At 44.7% G+C, this 23473-nt stretch overlaps 1 protein-coding gene across 4 annotated transcripts in view; it reads right to left on the reverse strand.

Moving 5' to 3' along the window:
* The window catches only part of LOC126353877 (phospholipid phosphatase 1-like), a 727736-nt gene that overhangs the window by 272605 nt on the left and 431658 nt on the right, over positions 1–23473 (reverse strand). For all 4 annotated transcript variants that reach the window (XM_050003068.1, XM_050003067.1, XM_050003070.1 and 1 more), the window contains one exon: positions 6155–6269. In XM_050003068.1, the coding sequence (XP_049859025.1) occupies positions 6155–6269 (115 nt within the window). The remainder of the gene's footprint in view (positions 1–6154; positions 6270–23473) is intronic.

The following is a 23473-nucleotide window of genomic DNA, read 5'->3' on the forward strand; positions in this document are numbered from 1 at the left end:
TACATCTGTCTGACAAACGGGCAGTGTTGTGAGGAAAGGAAAGAAGCAAAATGAGATTTAGGCCCTGTCGACAAAGATATCATTAAGGACGGAGCACAAGCTCGGATTAGCGAATGATGCGAAAGTAAATCGGAGGTGTCCCTTTCAAAGGAACCATTCCGGCATTTGCCTGTAGTGATTTACGAAAATAGTAGCAAACCTAAATCTGTATTGCCTGGTGCTGGGTTTGCATAGCCGTCCTCCCGAATCCTAGCCCATTGTGTTAACCACAGAGCCAAATCGTTCGGTGACGGATTTATGAAGCACGTTTCTTTTTTCTAGTTACTACGAAAACCTATTGTGAAGCCGCCACACGTACGTCTATGATACAACATGTGAAGCACGTGTTAGCAACTAAAACAGACGAACACCGCAGAATTCCGTTTGATCGCACAACAATAAATCTTTCTCGCTGCCCGCCGTCCACCATGTGTACTGCACGGACAACTACCGCTGGCCATTCTGTTGAGTTATTCCGCACGAAGCTCTACATCTACCTCTGTGTTGCACAGTCTAATGTTTTATATGCGGCGGTGGCTACGTAATTCACCAGGTTATTTTTTCTCTCTTTCTATGGTTCGCGTCTAATTCTGTAGGCGTGTAGAGTTTTCAGATCTACGCATTTAGTCATAAGACACTTCTGTCTGCTCACTAGAACTTTTAGTACTATTATCTGCTTTATAAACAGTGTCCTCTCCGCGCAACCTGACACAAGCTGTGCTTGCATTATGAATTTGCACTGACGAAGGTCCTTTCCTGATTGGAGACCGATGTTTACGAAGAATAACGCGACAATGATAGCTACTCAATAAATCTGTTCATTTGTGGTGTATACAACGATTCGGTCAAGGAAGTACGAAAATAAACAACTGTATATACTTCAAGCACGCAAGGAGATATGGTGACTGAATGGGAGCGTCTCTCGTCTTGCAAAGAAGACACGAGAAGTTCGCTTTCTTCAAATGGAATGAAAGGTGATCACTAAGGTTAATAAGAAGTGCGACGCCGTGTAAAAAATGTTCGTGACTTTTCCGTCACATGTCAGCTTAAAATATTCGGAAAAAGTACCTGCAACAAAGTTAAAAGTCATAAAGAATTAACATAGTACAGAGCAGAAGAGTCTTGTGGGGAGCAAAGTGGAGACTGATGTCGATCGCGTTAATTAGAAAGGAATGCCATTTTAGGCTTGGTTCAAATGGCTCTGAGCACTATGGGACTCAACTGCTGTGGTCATCAGTCCCCTAGAACTTAGGTTTAAGTAGTTCTAACTAACCTAAGGACATCACACACAACCAAGCCCGAGGCAGGATTCGAACCTGCGACCGTAGCAGCAGCGCGGCTCCGGACTGGAGCGCCTAGAACCGCACGGCCACCGCGGACGGCCCATTTCAGCCCAGCTTCAGAGTAATATGGGATAACAGATCGAAGAAATTTATCGATGGTGTCCCATCTCCGTGACTGTGGATTGAATTACTGGAAGAAATGCAACAACCAGCAGCTTTACATAAGCTTTATTTATGTCAAGATGCGTTTCGGTTTTCCACCGATCTTTAGCTGCTCTAATGCATCTATATCTTCATCAGTACGGTGGTTTTGAAAATATAAAGTTATTACGCCAATTAAATATTGATGAAAACCCCATAAGGTTCTCTGCAGAAATGCAACTATATACGAGGGGGTTTCAAAAAGTAAGTTATACGTTATTATGTGAAGCCAAGTGAAGCTTGCTGAATGCTGCACTACTCGTCAAAATCACACAGACACTGCGTATTATTCAACATTGACACGAAGTCTCTGTAAACGATGGTTGGAGCATTCTACGAATCTTTCGCTTCCCTAACGATAGAAATCCGTTCCCTGGAGACGGAGCCATTCGAGAAACGCTGTGTGATCCTCCTCATCGTTGGAAAATCTCTTTCAGGTTCCCGAAAAGATTGAAACTGCATGGTGGAAGATATGAACGTCTCTATCAGCACCACTCACCTCTGTATGGCCTTGGTGAAATTGTTGCCAGCCTTTCACTATGGCTGGATGCGGCATTGCATCTGCTCCATGTATCGCCACAATTTCACAGTGAATGTGTGTGTAATTTAGACATTTTGTCCACAACAATTGTATTGTCACGCGATTTCAAAGGGGGTGTAACTTTCCAGTTGCCGTGCCACTTCCCTAGCGCACTGAGAAGCGCCGGCCGTAGTGGCAGAGCGGTTTTAGGCGCTTCAGTCTGGAACCGCGCGACCACTACGGTCGCAGGTTCGAATCCTGCCTAGGGCTTGGATGTGTGATGTCCTTAGGTTACTTAGGTTTTAGTAGTTCAAAGTTCTAGTGGACAGATGACCTAAGAAATTAAGTTCCATAGTGCTGAGATCCATTTGAACCATTTTGAACAGTGAGAAGCAACTGTTATCCGTACCGGAGGAGAACGCTTCCTGCAGAAAACTCGGAACATGTATACTCCTGTCACTATGCGCCATTCTTGTTGAGCAATGATCGTAGCGTGGGACAACATGTGTAACTTACTCTCCGAATCCCTACGTAAAGTTCAAGATGCGTCATAAATTTAGGTATCTGCCTACACATACAGGTTTTCCAAAAGGAGCGAAGCAAAGAAATTAGCATTATTTTCACTTTATCCTCTTCTCTTAAATCTTTCCTCTCTTGCCTAACTAGAATTTGTTACATTGAAATGAAATGAAATGTCGTCTGACCGGTAGACCTGATCGCCTGGTGCAAGTCTTTTGAGGTGACCCCCTCCCCCCGCACCCTCGGCGACTTGCGCGTCGAAATGATGATGAAGATGAAGACGACACAAACATCCAGTCCCTGAGCTGAAAAAAAAATCCAGTCCCTGAGCTGAAAAAAAAATCCAGTCCCTGAGCGGAAAAAATCTCCAACACAGTCGGGAATCGAACCCGGACCCTCAGTATGACAGGCCGGCGCGCTGTCCACTTTTTTTGGTTTTGCATTTTGTTCGTTATTGTTCGATGTTTTTGGTCGTAACGCACGTCACATGACATCCGTTGCAGTTTGTCGTTGATCCGTTCACTCAGTTTTTATTATTTTTTTATTTTTTTTATTATAGAGAGCAGGTAACCCTCTGACCGAACTCGATGGGCTACCGTGCTGACACTCAGCTACGGTGGCGAACTACCCGTCAGTTTGATAGGCCGCAGTAATAACGTACTCTCAATACTCGCCGCAAGATGAAAACACAAGAAAACGCAGGCGATATATTATATCAAAAAAAGCATTCAAACATGCGATTCTTTAGCTACCGATGGGCCTCCTAAGAGGGTACCTGTAACGTAGTCCGTTTCCTTCATTAGATATGCACCAAAATTTTTTACTATTTCTGCGCTGTTCAAGCGGGGATTTAAGCAATGTGTAATATTTTCTCAAAGACTGTAAAAGAAATGGCGAATGAAAAATTGTATGATGTATTCATATAGAGATACTGACCGTTTGTAGAAACGTCCGGAGAATAGTGCGTTCGTTATCTGATTAGATCCTTGCGTATATAAGGGGTGTCAAGCGCTCATCTTTTCGGATATTACTACTAAATCTGCATTGTCCACATGCGGATCGCAAAGGGTGCTGTTGCTCCTGTCGTGTAGCTTCTTTCTTTCTAATGTAATGTCAAAGTGATAAGAGTTACACCGACTGAATGCGGAAAACTTCATGCACCTTCATGTTTATAGTACCCACAACTGTCTGAGTAGTAGTAACTGAGGTAACTGTTACAAAGCGACTGACAGCGTATTATTGACAGCAGAGACTAACTTACATTCAAACACGTCCAGGATGCCTTGAAATCGCTGTTTTACACACCACTTTTGTTACGGTTTACCTTCTAGTTCCATCGAAAGGCGATAGTGGGGCACCGAAGGTTGAGATTATCAACGCCTGTATCAAAAATCATTTGATACGAATGTCATGCAAATATTTAAAATTGCATAGTAACAAGATAATATCTCATCCGCTGTTCTATCTCGCATCCAATCAGACATATAATAGATGTACGGAACACTGTCATCGTGCGTCACTCTCTGCGGTAATGTTTCATCTCGTAGTAATATTTCAGTAATCAGGAAAACCAGTAATAATAATACATAATTACTAACCTAATCTATGTTGACTAATTTGTGTTGTGAAGTCAGGATCCGGAACAGTATCACGAAATATGATAACGCGCGCGTCGTTATTTTCTCTGCGTCTGTCGTTGTCATCCTGCTACAGGCTTATCTGGGAACGCCCGCTACAGCAGCGCTTCATTGTTTGTTTGTGTTCCTTCATAATTGAGTCAGGAATGAGTTACGATAAACGGTCATTACATGCGACTTAATATTTCACATATCTTCTGCTACTCGTGCTGTATATACCACATACGAGCCGTTACAGGATTTAAGGTTTTTCCTGTTAGTAGAATGTACCTGAATTACTATTATAACAAAGAAGTACGTGGAATATAAAAGAAATATAAAATACCCACAAAATTTTTCCTTCTGTTTCTTCAAATGGTTCAAATGGCTCTGAGCACTATGGGACTTACCTTCTGAGGTCATCAGTCTCCTAGAACTTAGCACTACTTAAACCATACTAACCTAAGGACATCACACACATGCATGCACGAGGCAGGACTCGAACCTGCGACCCTAGCGGCCACGCGGTTCCAGACTGAAGCGCCTAGAACCGCTCGGCCACTCCGGTAGGCCCTTCTGTTTGTCCTGCAAACATATCCTGGTCTTGCAAACATATCCTGGTCTTGCGACTGAATGATAAACATAACTAAAAGAGGAGCGTCCTACTTACAGCGCGAAGGAACACACACGTTGTAAAACTAATGTACCGTCAAACCTGAGATGTAAATCACTACTTCCATTCTCGCACGCTGCTGTGGAGTTCGCTCACTTCAGTTTGATGTTTCGTTACTCATGTTGCAATTATATTTGTTCTTGATGGCATTTCATCGTGAGGAGCTACATTATTCTAAAACTGTCAAGACATTCCATAAGGTCTTAGGCGATATTGAGCACTGAAATGTTTTACTTGGTTATTGCTAGCTACATATCTTAATGTGCATGTTGTGTTGCTTAACGATATTTGAAGAACGAAACCTTTTCCTGCCAGAAACAGAGGTGACTGACGTAAGCTAGCTCCAGATGTGAACATCATAACAGTAGAAAACATGTATGAAACTGTGAATTTGGAGATTACAACGCATCAGTAGCCCGAATGTGTCATTACCTGTATATATGGCAGATGCCCGCACGTTCTAGATATCGCACTCCGGCAAGAGTAGTGACAACAATGCAGTACTCGAGAAAACTCGACTTAAAGAATTAATTCTGTAAAATTTATATTGAAATAGTATAAGCTTCCTTTAAATTTCAAGTAAGAGTTGTTGGCAATATGTTTATTATGTTTTCCGTCCGCATTTCCGCACTTCACATATATTTTTCAATTGACATACACTAAAATTGCCATTTTTGGACTCGTCACTTTTCTTGCTGCGGTGCGATATACGCAACTGGTGCGTCCTATCTCCATAGTGACATCGCGATAAAGTTGCATTACGGGTTTACAACAGATGCATGCAGTTATTAAATTATTGATAGACTTTAACGAAAGCTACTCAGGAAGCACGACACACGGATGGATCACAGAAGTGCAGAACAGTTGCTTTTACGTCATTTTGTGCGTATGTCACTGCACACCACGCTATCACAGCTGGCAACTTACTTGTCAGTAGATGTTCGTGCGTAGTAATTATTAACAGCGGTATGCGATAATGTCCGAACACTTTTAATAAAGCCAACGTAACATCTTTCCCACGAGATTTGACTGCATTTCCTCGTCTTTTAAACGAATAGTAAACAACTCGGTAAGAAACATTACGAGATATATCGACAGCTCGAAGGAACATCCTGTTACGCACTTGAAATGACAGATGTCGAGGGACGAAAAAAAAACTTACGGGGATGACAGCAAAAGTGCGGACGTCAAGTACTGTAAACAATATGCTGCCGGAACCCGGTGGCACGTCCACACGCACCGGTAGCGGAAATGGCGCGGCAGGCCGCGGAAGGACGCGCCGTAGCGGGGCAGCGGTACTCACCGACGGCGAAGATGGAGAAGTCGAGCATGTACTTCCAGGCGGGTCTGCGCGCCGCCATGCGTGCGCTGTCGCCGGCTGCGGCGGACTCTAGCGAGCGCCGGCTGCTGCACCGGCCCTGCGGACACAAGCGCGCCGTCACTCACTGCGCGTGCGCGGACCGCCGCCGGCTGCGCCGCCCCCTCCGCTAGCGCCCTCCGCCCCCAGTGGCCGCCGCCGCCGCCACAGGCCGCGCCGCCTCCGACGCCGCTGCCGTGGCCGTCGCTGCCACTCGTCCACAAATACCCCAAGTTCGGATCAAAGCTATTCGTACGACCGAAGTAGTGTAAAATGAAATTACCGTATGGCCTTGTTCAAATGGCTCAGAGGACTATGGGACTTAACATCTGAGGCCATCAGTCCCTTAGAACTACTTAAACCTAACTAACCTAAGGACATCACACGCATCCATGCCCGAGGCAGGACTCGAACCTGCGATCGTAGCAACAGCGCGGTTCCGGACTGAAGCGCCCAGAACCGCTCGGCCACAACGGCCGGCTTGTGGCCTTGTTGACCGGTAGGCCTTATTTGGAGTTTTTGGGTTGTCTGACCACTTGGTGCAGGCCTTTCTATTTGATACTTGGGCGTAGAATAGAAGTAACGAAGAATACGATACAATGTCTCAGCTCTGACCAGTGACCTGCTCGCATACCGAAACGCGCAGCGCACTAGCTTGCGAGACAAGGAGGTGGGTCTGACCGACATCGAATCATCGGTGCGGTGGATTAGCTATCGTTGGTTGGTGCACACGTCAACCTGTGTATGATGCTGGGCTAGTACCTAAAAATCCACTTAAGGGAATAAGACACACAAACAGTTAAAATGCGCCGTTTCCATGAGTGCCACTGTAATTGTGGTGTGCGTACTATAAGACCTTCTGTATACACGCCATCTGATTACTTGATTTGTCGCTCTAACGAAGTAGACGAGTGTCAGCAATATGTCTCGTGGTCTTATCGTGGCGTGTTTATCTTTTGTCGTTAGGTCAGACGATAGAAATGCCACTTGCACACTTAGAGTAGCAGATTGACAGTGACCAACTTTAAACAGGAATTGATTAATTTTCACACGCATTTATTAAACATATAAAAAGCGTAGACATTATGTAACTTGATTCTGGATGCTGTTTACAATTAACAATCTGAAGTTCCGTTGGTCGTGGTACGTTAATCTTATTATCACATATCTCTGATACTGGACAAAGACATTTCTCTTCATGGCTATGTACATGAATATGATAATCTTATTAGGTGCAGACTGAAACTTGACTATAGACTGGTAAAGACTAATGCAGACTGACTACTCAGAGGTCTGTACACTCTCTATAATACCTCGCATGTTCAGGTATCACTGCGCGAGTGTGATCCGCGAGGAGAAAAGGTTGTACGTTAGCAGCGATGTCATCGGCTGCGTTGCATATTAATATGCGGATCGGCGGAAGCAGAATTTGGTCCGTCTCTAAGGCAGCGCCATCTCATAGTGCGTAGATGGTCGAGCGCTGCACCTGCGCTGTTGTTCTTAGCGGGGCGAGCTCTAGTGGGAAAGTTATGTACGTGCAGACTATGCGCAACTATGTACACAACACTAATCATTTTCTTCTGGCGAAGGTGAGTGGCATCGAAATGTCGTGGAAAACTAAGCAGCCACTCGGATGCAAGTCTGAGAAAATTTTATCAGCAGTATCTGTCGGGAAGGTTTAATTCACTCAGAACTAAGTACACGAGCCATAGACAGATACACAACAATCTTCCCTGCCCCCCCACCCACCCCTCCACACCACCACCCCACCACCCCCAATCCATTGGCCTCAGAAGGAGCATCTGGCCACAAACTTAAATAATAAAATGGAATTTACCAAATCGTGAAGAGACGGACCCCATACAAGACGAGATGAACTTTAGGGAAAAGAAGAAAACCTCAGCTTTGACCAATGACACCTGTCCTAGTTAGTTAGTTAGTTAGGTTAGTGTTTTTTTAACGTCCCGTCGACAACGAGGTCATTGGAGACGGAGCGCAAGCTCGGGTTAGGGAAGAATGGGGAAGGAAATCGGCCGTGCCCTTTCAAAGGAACCATCCCGCCATTTGCCTGAAACGATTTACGGAAATCACGGAAAACCTACATCAGGATGGCTGGTGACGGGATTGAAGCGTCGTCCTCCCGAATGCGAGTCCAGTGTGCAAACCACTGCGCCACCTCGCTCGGTAACACCTGTCCTATACCTCTCCTATACACTGAATAGCCAAAGAAACTGGTGCACCTGCCTAATGTAGTCGAGGGCCTCCGCGAGCAAGCAGATGTGCTGCAAAACGACATGGCATGGACTCAATGTCTCAACTAGTGCTGGAGGGAACTGACACAATGAATCCTGCAGGGCTGTCCATAAATCCGTAAGAGTACGAGGGGGTTGAGATGGCTTCTGAACAGCATGTTTCAAGGCATCCCAGATATGCTCAATAATGTTTATGTCTGGGGAGTTTGTTGGCCAGCGGAAGTGTCTAAGCTCAGAAGTGTGTTCCTAGAGCCCGTCTGTAGCAATTCTGGACGTCTTAGATATCGCATTGTCCGACTGGAATTGCCCAAATCCGTCGGAATGCACAATGGACATGAGTGGATGCAGATGATAGGACAGGATTATTACGTACGTATCACCTGTCCGAGTCGTATCTAGACCGTCAGGGGTCCCATATCACTCCATCTGCACACCTCCACCGGCTTGAACTGTCCCCTGCTGACACGCAGGGTCCATGGATTCATGGGGTTGTGTTTAACCGTACACGTCCATCCGCTAGATATAATTTGAAACGAGACTCGTCCGACCTGGCAACATGTTTCCACTCATCAGAAATTCAGTATTGGTGACGACGGGCGCAGGCGAGCCGTAATGCTTTGTGTCGTGGGGTCATCAAGTGTTCGCGAGTGGGCCTTCGTCTCCGAAAGCCCATATCAGTGATGTTCCGTTGAATGGTTCACACGCTGACACTTGTTGACGGCCTCACCCTTCGACAGCAAAAGTGACTTTTTATGCTGACGGACCATGGGCGGAACGTCTCACGGCAATGTCAGTTACGCAGTAATTGTGAATGACTGCCATGATCTCCGATGGAGATCTCTTATGAATGCGATTCTCTGTTGCCTCGGTGGATGACAGTTATGAACAAGAGTTTCTGTCCACAGTTTATTTTGCTCCTGGAACACTTTAAAATCGCCATTGTTTTTCCCTACACAGGAGGAAATTAAATTTACATGTAAACCAGTGCGTGAAACCGTCATCCAACGAGGCAAAATACCATCGCATTCGTAGGAGACAAGACCTTCTACACAGTAGCTAGCTCCATCTTCCCCTCTGGCGATCATCGCAATCACTCGTGACCACTGAACTACAAACAACGTTGCGCCTAGTGGCAGGGCTCAGCGCCTGTAACTTCGACGCACTGTAGCGTTGTTGATGACGTTTCCGGACACGGGTTCCTGTCCTTGATTTGTTTCTCAAGACGTCCCCTACAATCCCTCGAAGTTTGTCGCAACATTTCTGAGACACCCTGTACACAGGGTTTTCTAAAATTTCCCTTACAAACTTCCATGTCTTATGGAGGGGACTGAGTAGGTAATATTTTGAAATGAAACCCATATCCCATTATCAGAACCTATTAATGTCACTAAAGATTTGCGACAAGGTTGCAGTATGTCACCCATCCTGTCCAATTTATATGCAGAAGTGGCCCTCTGAAACTGGAAGAACAGCTGCACAGGAATGCTAATCACTGTCAACGATGTAGAGATATTTTCATTAAGTTTTACTGACGATCAAGCTATTATAGCACAAGATGATACGACAATTCTATCAGGAATACAACAGTTGGGGACTACAAACGAGTCTAACAAAAATAGAGTATCTGGTGATGAATAGTGAAGTTAATTAGAAGTACACATCAGTGACAAAGCAGTAATGAGACAGGTAGAGAAATTTAAATATCTCGGGGCACATATTGATAAAAATGGATTGGGCCATACAGAAGTAAAATATAGAATACAGCAAAGCAGAAAACTGTTGGGTGTATGAATTCTTTTTGGTGGTATAAGAATATTTCAAACAGCAATAAGAAAAGATTAGGTAAGATAATGGTTGAATCAGAACTATGAATCTTAAATGCGGATCTCAAACGAAGACTAATAGCTGTGGAAATGGATCATTTGCGTAGGAGTGTCAGATATCAAGCATCAAAAGGAAAACTAATGATGAAGTAAGATTGAGAATGAAGGCAAATAATACACTAATAGATAGAACTGAAAGAAAATTATTAAAATGGTACGGGCATATGATGAGAATGCCAGATCGTCGACGGCCAAAGAAGGTTTATGAATGGAAACCACCCGGCAGAGGACCACGACGTCCTTGGACAGACCACATAAATGGCGTAATGGAACATCGCAGCATCGACAAGGAAGAAGCGCTGGATAAAGAGGTTTGACGGAGGATAACAGGAATACAACAAGATGTTGTTATTAATTAATCTTTGTATTGATCAATCCTGTTATTATAATAATAAATCCACATACGGAAAAGTACCGCTTCCGTGCTGCAACGATTTGAAAACATGTTGGTAATTTACTAGGTGTACCTCAGTACATCAATTGTTTTACAATTACGCACATTGATAAGCAAAGAAACAATAAGGAAACTTAATCAGTTTTCACACACACTGTAGTCTACAGTTAAACTGTTAACATTTTAACCCACTTTAAGTAAGGCTCGATGAGGCAACCACCTATTTCAGTGCACATATTACACACCGAAGCGCTAAAAAAAACTGGTACAGGCATGCGTGACAGAAGTGCAATCCTTCCGCAAATTGCCACAGATTTCAATGCTGGGCCATGAGTAAGTATCAGCGCGCGAACCTTTCAACGAAACATCATCGATATGGGCTTTCGGAGCCGAAGGGCCACTCGTGTACACTTAATGACTATGCCATACATGCTTTACGCCTCGCCTGAGCCCGTCAGCACCGACATTGGACTGTTGATGACTGGAAACATGTAGCCTGGTCGGACGAGTCTCGTTTCAAATTGTGTCGAGCGAATGGACGTTTACGGGTACGGAGATTCCATGGAACCTTCATGTTCGAGCTGGTGGAGGCTATGTAATGGTGTGGGGCGTGTGCAGGTGGAGTGATGTGGGACCCCCTATACATCTACATACGATTCTGACAGGTGACACGTGTCACCTGTCAGAATCGTATGTAGATGTATAGGGGGCTAGCATCTGATCACCTGCATTCATGCATGTCCATTGTGCATTCCGCCGGACTTCGGCAATTCCAGCAGGACAATGCGGCATCCCACACGTCCAGAATTGCTACAGAGTGGCTCCAGGAACACTAAAATGGTTGAAATGGCTCTGAGCACTATGGGACTTACCATCCTAGGTCATCAGTCCCCTAGATCTTAGAACTACTTAAACCTAACTAACCTAAGGACATCACACACATCCATGCCCGAGGCAGGATTCGAACCTGCGACCGTAGCAGTCGCGCGGTTCCGGACTGCGCGCCTAGCACCGCGAGACCACCGCGGCCGGCCCCAGGAACACTCCTCCGAGTTGAAACACTTCTGCTGGCCACCAGACTACTCAGACATGAACATTATTGAGCATATCTGGGATGCCTTGCAACGTGCTGTTCAGAAGAGATCTCCACCCCTCGTACTCTCACGGATTTGTGGACAGCCCTGCAGGATTCATGGTGTCCATTCCCTCCAGCACTACTTCAGACATTAGTCGAGTCCGTGCTGCGGCACTGCTGCTTGCTCGCACGGGTCCTACACAATATTAGGCAGGTGTGACAGTTTCCTTGGCTCTCGAGTGTACCTGCTCACCACACGTCGTGCAGTATGGCCTCCTCCAATTCGGATGTATGGTGTTTGCCTGGAGCACCACTGTCACGCCTGTTGAAAGAGAAGGTGTCCCTTTCTCGAAGCCGTTGCGTATTTGTAGCGGAAAGGTTATTCGATGGAGTCGGACGTTGTGGAGAACGATCTTCATACAGACAACGAGCAGCTCTTCCACTACCGTGAGCTTCGCCATATAGAAGGATCACATCGGTGTGTTATGCAAATGTGTACTCAACGATGTTGCTTTAACACCATAGAATTTGAATGAGGCTTGAACCAGATCAGAGAGGTAGGAAAGGCATCAAATGACATCAGCCGATCCGACGTAAGCATCGTTCCCCTTCTCCCATGACTGTATCCTGCTGCGTACCTACTAGAAAATATATTTTCAAACGGCTGCCAGACATGAGTTCCAATTCAAAATAGTGTCTCCTCAATCCTCTCTACAAGTCATAGAAGTATGTAAGAGAGTTAGAGACCATGTGTAAGGGGCAGCGAAACGAAAACTACAGATCGAAAAAGTATGCAAACTGTTTATTATTTCAAAAGTAATAGCCATAATTGTTAAGACATGAATTCCACTGTGAGACAAGACGCTCAATGCCTTCATGGAAAAATGTTTGCGGTTGCCTCCCATGGAAACGTGATTGTACCCAAGCGTGCACCTTTTTGTTCGAGGCAAATCGACGGCCATGAATTGGAAATCTCCTGGGAAGAGGTGGGACTGTATGGAGGACTGTAAGGGCTTCCCAGCGAGACATCTGCAGCGTAGTCGAAACAAACCTGGCAATATTATATATATATAATGACTATATTCTCTCAAACTGTTCCTCTCTGCCCTCTGCGCTCTTAGTTAGAACCAACTCAAAAATAGTCCTTAATGTTAAAAATTGTCTGTCTAGTATGCATCCTCTTTTTTAAAGGTTGGTTGGTTGTTTTGGGGAAGGAGATCATACAGCGAGGTCATCGGTCTGATCGGAGTAGGGAAGGACGGGGAAGGAAGTCGGCCGTGCCCTTTGAAAGGAACCATCCCAGCATTTGCCTGGAGCGGTTTAGGGAAATCACGAAAAACCTAAATCAGTATGGCCGTCCTTTTTAAACTTCCATTGTCTCTATTACATGGATATCTTCTCCCAACTAACACTGTTATTGACACACAAAATTTTTAACATAGCTCATTATTATTATTATTATTATTATTATTATTATTATTATGTTGAGACAGGACTTTGTAATCAATTGCAATATGTAACAATTTCAAAAATTTTAAAATACGACATATTATAGAGTAAGTACAAAGCAAACATTAGCTAAATAAATAATGACGAAATCTGTTACTAATTTTCCGATGCCAAAGTCACAGTACAATGTTCTTGCCTCCATATCCTAGGTCGCCCTGGTAGGCATGCTCAATGGTTTAGAAGGTAATCGGTTTGATTCTCGAGGTTAGGAAATACCTTCCTTGCCAATGTTTAGCCGGCAAGGTGAGGTGATGAGATGGGGTCGTAACGATTCTGATTACCAGACAGCCTGCTAGTGCGGTGGAATACACTTCAAAAATTCGCCACAGTGTCTGAAGGAATGAACGCGTGTGACATTGTTGCTTGTGATTCGTCTGTCGGATAATGGCATTAAGTTAGGTGGTACCCTTGCTCTTAGACGGGAGGAATAATCTATGTGCCAGCAGCGGATACTATCCTTTTTCACCCATCGCGCCAGTATCAACGATTATGTATTGTTTGAAGACGTATTGGGTTATGTGCCTATAGCTGATCATATAATACACTATATGATCAAAAGTATCCTGACGCCCCCAAAAACATACGTTTTTCCTATTAGGTGCATTGTGCTGCCACCTACTGCCAGGTACTCCATATCATCGACTCAGTAGTCTTTAGACATTATGAGAGAGCAGAATGGGGCGCTACGCGGAACTCACGGACTTCGAACGTGGTTAGATGATTGGGTGTCACTTGTGTCATACGCCTGTACGCGAGATTTCCACACTCATAAACATCCGTAGGTCCACTGTTTTGGACGTGATAGTGAAATGGAAACGTGAAGGGACACATACAGAACAAAAGCGTACATGCCGACCTCGTATGTTGACTGACAGAGAATGCCGACAGTTGAAGAGGGTCGTAATGTGTAATAGGCAGATATCTACCCAAACCATCACACAGAAATACCAAAGTGCATCAGGATCCACTGCGGTACTATGACAGTTACGTGGGAGGTTAGAAAGCTTGGATTTCATGGTCGAGCGGCTACTCATAAGCCACACATCAGGTCACGCCGCTAAATGCCAAACGACGCCTCGCTTGGTGTAAGGAGCGTAAACAATGGACGATAGAACAGAGGAAAGACATTGGGTGGAGTAACGAATAACGGTACACAATGTGGCGATCCGATGGCAGGGTGTGGGTATGGCGAACGTCCGATGAACATCATCTGGCAGCGTGTGTAGTGCCAACAGCAAAATTCGGAGGCGGTGGTTTTATGGGTTGGCAGCGCGCTCAGCTAGCCGCGCGGTCTAACGCGCTGCTTCTCGAGTGGTAAGGCGTGCCGGTCCCTGGCACGAATTTGCCCGGCGGAGGTCCGGTGTGCGGGCCAGTCTATGCATGGTTTTGAAGGAGGTTTTCCATCCGCCTCGGCGAATGCAGGCTGGTTACCATTATTCTGCATCAGTTACACTATGTCGGCCATTGCTGCAAAAACACTGTCTCCAAGTACGCGTGCACCATAACTACCGTTTCAATACACAATAACACACAATATGGTTTGGTCGTGTAATTCATAGAGGGGGCTTGCACCCCTTGTTTTGCGTGGCACTATCACAGCACAGGCCTACATTGACGTTTTAAGCACCACCTTGCTTGCCACTGTTGAAGAGCAATATGGGGGTGGCGATTGCATCTTTCATGACGATCGAGCATCCGTTCATAATGCACGGCCTGTGGCAGAGTGGTTGCACAATAACATCCCCGTAATGGACTGGCCTGCACAGAGCCCTGACGTCAATCCTATAGAACACCTTCGGGATGCTTTGGAACGCTGACTTCAAGCCAGGCCTCACCGACCGACGTAGGTACCTCTCCTCGGTGCAGCACTCCGTGAATAATGCGCTGCCATTTCCCAAGAAGTCTTCCAGCGCCTGATTGTATGTTTGCCTGCGAGAGTGGAAGTTGTCATAAAGGCTAAGAGTGGGCCAACATCATACTGAATTCCAACATTACCAATGGCGGCCCCACGAACTTGTGAGTCATTTTCAGCCAGGTGTCCGGATACTTTTGATAGCATAGCGTATATGCATTACACTGATTGTAGCCTATATAATTTTATGAGTGTTGTTCTTATGTGCAATGTCATACTAAATATAGTATTTTTTACTGTACAGACCAATTTAGAATTAATGTAGCGATTACAAAAGTTCATAATCATTAACGCATGGCGATAGATGGATAAGAATTATGGAAAACATAAAAAAGAGTTCAGATTTTTTTCTGCGTAGACGAATAACACCAAGCGATAATCCATTTCAGGCCATTCATTGCGAAGTGTATGTGGAACTAAAGGTACGAAAGCATTTTTAATTCTGAAATTGTTTCCGGCAGAAGTGTTACATAAACAAGAGCTTTCTCACGACCTCATAACCAGAAATCCATGGGTGTCAGGTCGGGAGATATAGATGGCCTAGATTATAACACAGCGTCGTCATGTCCAGTACGACAGATGCAACGGTTTGGAACACATTGACTTGAAAACGGGCGAACTCCTATATCCCAATGAGGGGGTTCTCCATTTTGCTGAAATACGTATTCTGTGAGTACATATGAAGCTGTGGCATTGGTCTTTGTTCAAGCATGAAACACTTAGCTCAATGAAGAAAAATGGAGGGTACAGTTCTTGTGCTGACATGGCACAGAGCTCATTAACTGTCGGCGAGAGTCTCAGCTACACACGGAGCCTCTCCCCCATCTCATACTGGAGTGTTGCGCCGGTTGGCATTGCCGCTTATTTGGAAAGTTGCCTCATCGCCAAAAATGAGATGTGCAACAAATACTTCTTCCTCCATGGTTTCCAGCATTGCCATAGCATAGTTCGTACGTTTTCTGTTTTCCTGTTTCAATTCCTGTAAGATCTGCGACAACTTCACATTCACTGTATTTGTATAACGACATAAATTTTGAACTTTCCTGTGCAGTCTCTGTACTTCTTATGAATGTATCGCTATGCACCAAATAGTTGTAGCTGTTTGTAATTGCTTTATTCATTTTCAGTTGCCTTGTACAACTGAAGAATAAGTACAAAGAAGTAACACAATGAAAATCATAGCTAAATAAAGTAGAAATGACTAAACATAACAGGTCAATTAAATATAAAAACTGAAATTCTAGATCAATTATCATCAGTGACTACACAAACGTTAACCTCAACACAAACTTAACAGAGTCTTTGCCTCCATACAGCTGCAAATCTAAACTAGCAACCAGTTACGTGACTTGCATCGGAAAATGAGACACATTGGAAGTAAAGTACCTAAAGCGTAGCCATAAAATAATAACTGCATCTAAACAGTTGTTTTGAATATACGCAAACGTCCCCAGTTTTAATAAAGGAGATATCGAAAGGCGAATTGCGACAAAATTAATGTACGTAATGGTAATGGTTAATGTAAAACCAGTAAGCCCTAGTTCTTTAAAGAATTGAGCTTCAATGCTTAAAAGAGCTCCAAACTTCTGATTACTTTAAAAATCAGTTAATGTGTTAAATATTTGACGTTAAGTATATGAGCGAGGAAAAGTTCCGAAAGCGTTGAAATTATGTGTGAAGTTTATTGGAAGTCACTAAGGGTTCTCATTAAGAAATACCGGTAGTCTGAGTAATTTGCATTCCGTTCCAAGCAAAAACCAGTTTTTCACGCATCTCAGTGTTTACGATGTCATATCTCCTGAACTATGTTCTTTACAATGATATAATTTTGCAAGTATATTCAGTTGTATATGTAGACACTGTCTGCAAAATGTGTTGCGAGCAGAGTTAGTAGTGCAGAAGCAATACATTGAAACATCATACCTGATGCTGAAGTTTTACTGCATGAACAGAGAAAATGTAAAAGTAAGCGATAAAGCTGCTTTCCTCTCATAATTATGTGCGAGGCGTTGGCGAAAAAAAGTTTCGTGAAGGTTTGAAATTATGTGTAAAGTTTGTTGGAAGTCATCAAGTGCTCTCATTTTCAAATGCTGGATGAATATAGTCTGGAAAATTTGAGCGTAGTGAACTATGCGCCCTCAAGACATGTACACAGTTTCTACCTATTATACTTGTGTTAAACATTTAACACAAGTTTATAGCTCTTAATGAGTAGATTATGACAGCATTTTCAAATTTTCAAATTCTGTCAATAATTATACGAAATGTTAGGAACCAAATTTTTGTTTTGTCCCTGGTGGACGTTATATATAGCAACCTGCAAGTGGAACCGGGTGGCCATGTCCGAATTAGCTATTTCTTAATACTGACCCTTTACGCAAAAATTATGTTAACTAGTTTACCAAGCGAGATACTGCTAAAACGTGTTTTTGTTGTGAACTGCAATGGGGTATTTCGTTATAATCATTTGTAAGGTCTGGAAAATATGAGAACAGCACTATGGAAAGTACACTCTAAGACTAAAAACGATGCACAACGAAGGAATTATCCGAATGGGACTGTAATCGGTAGATGTGATGTACATGTACAGACAAACAAATTGTAATTTCAGAAAAAGTGGATGATTTATTCTAGAGGAAGAGCTTAACAAATTGAGCGAGTGAATGACGCGTTGGTCTACCTCTGCCCCTTATGAAAGCAGTTATTCAGCTTTGCATTGATAATGTTGTTGGATGTCCTCCTAAGGGATATCGTGCCAAATTCTGTCCAACTGGAGCATCAGATCGTCAAAATCCCGAGATAGTTGGAGGGCCCTGTCCATAATGCTCCAATGTTCTCCACTGGAGAGAGAGGTGACGACCTTGCCGAGGCAAGCAAGAAGAAACACATGCCGTGTGCGTACGGGCATTATCTTGCTGAAATGCAAGCCCATGATAGCTTGCCATGAAGGACAACAAAACTGTGCGTAGAATATCGTTCTGCTGTAAGGGTGTCACGGATGACAACCAAAAGCATCCTGATATGAAAAGAAATTGCACCCCAGATCATCACTCCTGATTATCGGGCCGCAAAGCGGCCGACAGTCAGTGTGGCATCTGAACGCTGTCCGAGACGTCTCCAAACATGTCTTCGGGCTAGAATCTCACCGGCTGGAGTAAAATTATCTTCGGTAATGAGTCCCGCTTCGAACTGAGCCCCGATGACGTGTTTGGAAATGTCCCGGATAGTGGTGGGAATACGTACTGACAGTCGCCAGCCTTGCACTAAGACAGCCAGAAGTGATGGTCTCGGGTGACATTTGGTTTCATAGCAGGACCCATTTGGTTATCATCTGCGGCACACTTACGCCACAGCGGTACGCCGATGATATTCTATGCAGCGTTTTGTTGGCCTTCGCTGCAAGCCATCCTGGTCTAACGTTTTAGCAAGTTAATGCTAGTTCACACACGGCAAGAGTTTCTACTTCGTGTCTTCTTGCTTGCCAAACCGTATCTCTCCCGAAATGAGGCGTAACGTCCAAAATTCTGTCCAATTGACACGTTAGATCGGCAAAAATCCTGAGCGGTTGGATGGTCGTGCCCAAAATGCACCAAACGTTCTCATTAGGACATTCAACAACTGTAACTTTCAATGCCAAGGCGAATAACAGCTTGCATAAGGGCCTGAGGTGGAACAAAACGTTATTGGCTTGCTCATTTTGTGAAGCTCCTTATCTTGGATAAATCATCCAATTTTTCTGAAACTGAAACCATTTATTTGTATGTATATTTACGTCACATACACCGGCCGCTGTGGTCGAGCGGTTCTAGGCGCTTCAGTTCGGAACCACGCGGCTGCTAAGGTCGCAGGTTTGAATCCTGCCTCGGGCACGGATGTGTATGATGTCCTTAGGTTAGTTAGGTTTAAGTAGTTCTAAGTCTAGGGGACTGATGACCTCAGATGTTAAGTCCGGTAGTGCTTAGAGCCATTTGAACCATTTTTGAAGATCGCATACGTATCATCTTCCGATTTTACGTCCCATTCAGGTATTTCCTTCGTGGTGAGCTTTTTTCCCCAGAGTGTCTTGCAGACAAACATCGTCGAGAAAGGATGGAAGTCTACTGTTACGTCAGCGAGTGCTGGACAACATATGAGCTAAGCAGGGAATTTTACGAAGACTCCTTAAGCTGGGTCACAGATGATTCTTACAGATTTACGTAAACCAAAACAGATGGCAGAAGGAAACAATAGTCAGTTGCAGACGGAAGTGTTACGTCTCTCGCAATTGAATTGGTTGCATAAAATAAAGTCAGCATAACATTTCGATTTTTTTGGATATTCTAACAATGTCTAGAATCTCAAGATACAGTTTTTGTATCTGGAAAAAATTTGTGAACTCATTTTTCTTTCGACGAAGACGAAGAATTACAATTTAAATTGTCCTCCCTTCTGAAATCCAAACGGAACAGTCAAAGTGACAGAAAAGAGGAGAATCAGCAGATGGTTTCATTTTGTGTAGTATCCACTGTCGCAGGGAGTTCTGTAGCACTGTAAGGTAATTTTCGATTCTGGAAACAGGAGACGATCATTTTCCTCCATGTGTGTTAGTGTTTACATTTCTCCGGTCTATTATGGACACAGACCTCGCGCTCCTGCAGGTAAACATGTCGAGAAGGCATTGCTTGGCTGGTGCGTCGCTTTAAATACCGTGCGTGATGCAGTCGTTCCACCGGGGAAATGGGGTGGGCGGAAGTAGGACGGGTCGCTAATGAGACACAGCTGGCTGGTCCACCCAGTTCTCCGCCCTTCCGGCCGGCGAGAACCCAACGTGCCGGCATAACGTGATTACCACCTCATTCGCTTCGGTAGCCCAGCGTCGGAGGCAGATGTAGGTATTACTGTAAGTGTCTAGGCGACTTCCGTAATACAGCGATGATGTGGCCTCCTTACGATAATTTAATTCACGCCGTAGAGGCCTCATGGACTTTTGAGCTGACTTATTTCTCCACAAGCACAAATTTTTGTCCAGAATATGAAATATTCTCACGGCTCTCTCTAGCTCAACTATCCGAGAAAATCTTAAGATATGACTCAATTTTTCCGTATGCCATTATCTCTCTTCCACTTTTAAACTCCACAGAGGGTCTACATCATATTTCCTTTATAAACGATGTTCATAAGGCCATATGAAGTTTCTATAAAGGTTGAACCAGAACATTAGCCGGCCAGGGCGAGCGGTTCTAGGCGCTACAGTCTGGAACCGCGTGACCGCTACGGTCGCGGGTTCGGATCCTGCCTCGGGCATGGATGTGTGTGGTGTCGTTAGGTTAGTTAGGTTTAAGTAGTTCTAAGTTCTAGGGGACTGATGACCTCAGACGTTAAGTCCCATAGTGCTCAGAGCCATCGAACCAGAACATCACCGACAAAGTTTCAATGATTGTTCACGGATATCTTCTGAGTATTTTGGTGTACGGGACCCACAGTATCCAGCGGGTCGTTACAGAGTTATTGTATTTAGTTTGGTTTCTTGCGCCAATTGCATAACACTGAGCTGAAAACAGTGAAGAACAATCCAAATATCACGATATGCGCTGTGTATCGTGTCCATCCGCTCACGATATCTGGTATTGACAATGCCCTCTTTAGCTCATTGCCCTTAAGTTTGCATTTAGTTCCAATACAATAAACTTTCTTGAGACTGCGAAATTTATATCCATTAATCAGCATGGTTTTAGAAAGCACCGCCTGTGCGAAACTGAGCTTGCCCTTTTCTCACACGATATACTGCCAACTATGGATGAAGGGAAAAAGGCTGATTCCATATTCCTAGATTTCCGCAAAGCATTTGACATAGTGTCCCATTGCAGGCTGTTAACGAAGGTACGAGCACACGGAATGCGTTCTCTGCTATGTGAGTGGCTCTAAGACTTCTTAAGTAATATAACCCAGTATGTTGTCCTCATCGGGGAGCGTTCATCAGAGACAAGGGTATCGTCAGGCGTGCCCCAGGGAAGTGTGATAGGACCGCTATTGTTCTCTGTATACATAAATGATTTAGTGGACAGAGTGAGCAGCAATTTGCGGTTGTTTGCTGATGATGCTGAGACGTACGGTAAGGTGTCGACGTTCAGTGATTGTAGCAAGTTAAAAGACGACTTAGGCAAAATTTCTAATTGGTGTAATGAGTGGGAGCTAGCTCTAAATGTGGAAAAATGTAAGTTAATGCGGATGGGTAAGAAGAACAAACCTGTAATGTTCGGATACAGTATTACAGTGTTCTACTTGACACAGTCAAATCGTTGAAATATCTGGACGTAACGTTGCAAAGCGATACGAAATGGAACGAGCATGTGAGAACTGTGGTAGGGAAGGCGAATAGTCCACTTCTGTTTATTGGGAGAATTTTAGGAAGGAGTGGCTCACCTGTAAAGTAAAACGTATGTAGGACGCTGGTGCAACCTATTCTTAAGTATTGCTCGGATGTTTGGGATCCGTGCCACGTCGGTTAGAGGGAAAGACATCGAAGCAATTCAGAGGCGGGCTGCTGGATTTGTTGCAGGTAGGTTCGAACAATACGTAAATGTTACGGAGATGCTTCGGGAAAAAATAGTTCAAATGGCTAGGAGCACAGTGGGACTTAACATCTGAGCCGGCCGGAGTGGCCGTGCGGTTCTAGGCGCTACAGTCTGGATTCGAGCGACCGCTCCGGTCGCAGGTTCGAATCCTGCCTCGGGCATGGATGTGATGTCCTTAGGTTAGTTAGGTTTAATTAGTTCTAAGTTCTAGGCGACTGATGACCTCAGAAGTTAAGTCGCATAGTGCTCAGAGCCATTTGAACCATCTGAGGTCATCAGTCCCCTAGAACTTAGAACTACTTAAACCTAACTAACCTAAGGACATCACACACATCCATGCCCGAGGCAGGATTCGAACCTGCGAACGTAGCAGTTGCGCGGTTCCGGACTGAAGCGCTTAGAACCGCTCGGCCACAGCGGCCGGCGACGCGTTGTGAACTCTCTGGGAATCCCTGGAGGGAAGGCGACGTTGTTTTCTAGGAACACAGTTGAGAAAATTCAGAGCACCCGCATTTGGAGTTGACTGCCGAACGATTCTACTTCCGCGAACATATATTTCGCAAAAGGAAAGAGAAAATAAGATACGAGAAATTAGGTCTCATACGGAGACATACAGGCAGTCGTTTTTCCCTCGCTCTATTTGCGAATGGAACAGGAGGGGAAATGGCAAGTAGTGGTACATGGTATCCTGCGCTACGCACCGTACGGTGGCTTGTGGAGTATCGATGTAGATGTAGATTCAGTAGAGCCCCTGTTCAATTTGACAGTGAAGGAGAGACAATGACACACAGAAAATATAAGTCGAATCATAAGATTTGCTCCAGCAGTTCAGCTAGTAACAGCATTGATCCTGAAAGGTACGAATATGGTTCGATTCCTGGGCCAACAAAGGGTGAGAGTATTTCATAATCTGGACATACAACACGGCGCTTGCGAGGATATAACAACCAGCTAAATGAAGCCCATTGAGGCCACCATGTGGATGCTCCAGCAAAAGAGGGTACAGAGGTGTCGGTGGAGTGAAACACAGGTACCTCCTATGACAAGAGAACGGCTGTGACAGACAAGAGTCCACATTCGAGCTGTGGTGACAATCAGGGCTCCAATCTGTGAAGAAGTTTCATCACATTGATAGCGCCCACGCTGGAAAGCAAAGAGGGCGAAGAATCCAACTTAAATGCTAGAATCCTTATATGGCGAAAAGTGGGAACACGTAATGCACCCAGAAACATTATCGAACACGATTGCTTTGGTTGTCCAGCTGTTGTGATGTGGGAAGGCATAATGTTGCATGAGGGTACGGACCTCCAAATCTTTTAACACATACACTCAGCGGTCAACGTTATTGTACGTCTTTTCAGGCGTGCATTCGGCCATGCCTCCATTTTTTTGGATGACAATGCACGACCGCATCGAAAAGACCAAATGGCGGATCCCCTGGTACGAGAGGATAATCGGCGGATTGACTGACCTGGCAATTCCCCGCCCCCTCCCCCCTACTTAAATTCCAAGGAGCACGTGAGGGATGCGTTGGGAGACGAACTGCAGCTACCTCCGGCAACGACCACCCAGCATTTGTCACCCGCACTGATGCTGGAATGGAACGTCCTACCACAAGAATTCCTTACAAACCTTGTGACCGGCACGGGAGCACGTTGCAGAATATGCATTGCGGTTCGTTGTGAT

The sequence above is a fragment of the Schistocerca gregaria genome, chromosome 3, assembly GCF_023897955.1.
Source record: "Schistocerca gregaria isolate iqSchGreg1 chromosome 3, iqSchGreg1.2, whole genome shotgun sequence".
NCBI lineage: Eukaryota > Metazoa > Arthropoda > Insecta > Orthoptera > Acrididae > Schistocerca > Schistocerca gregaria.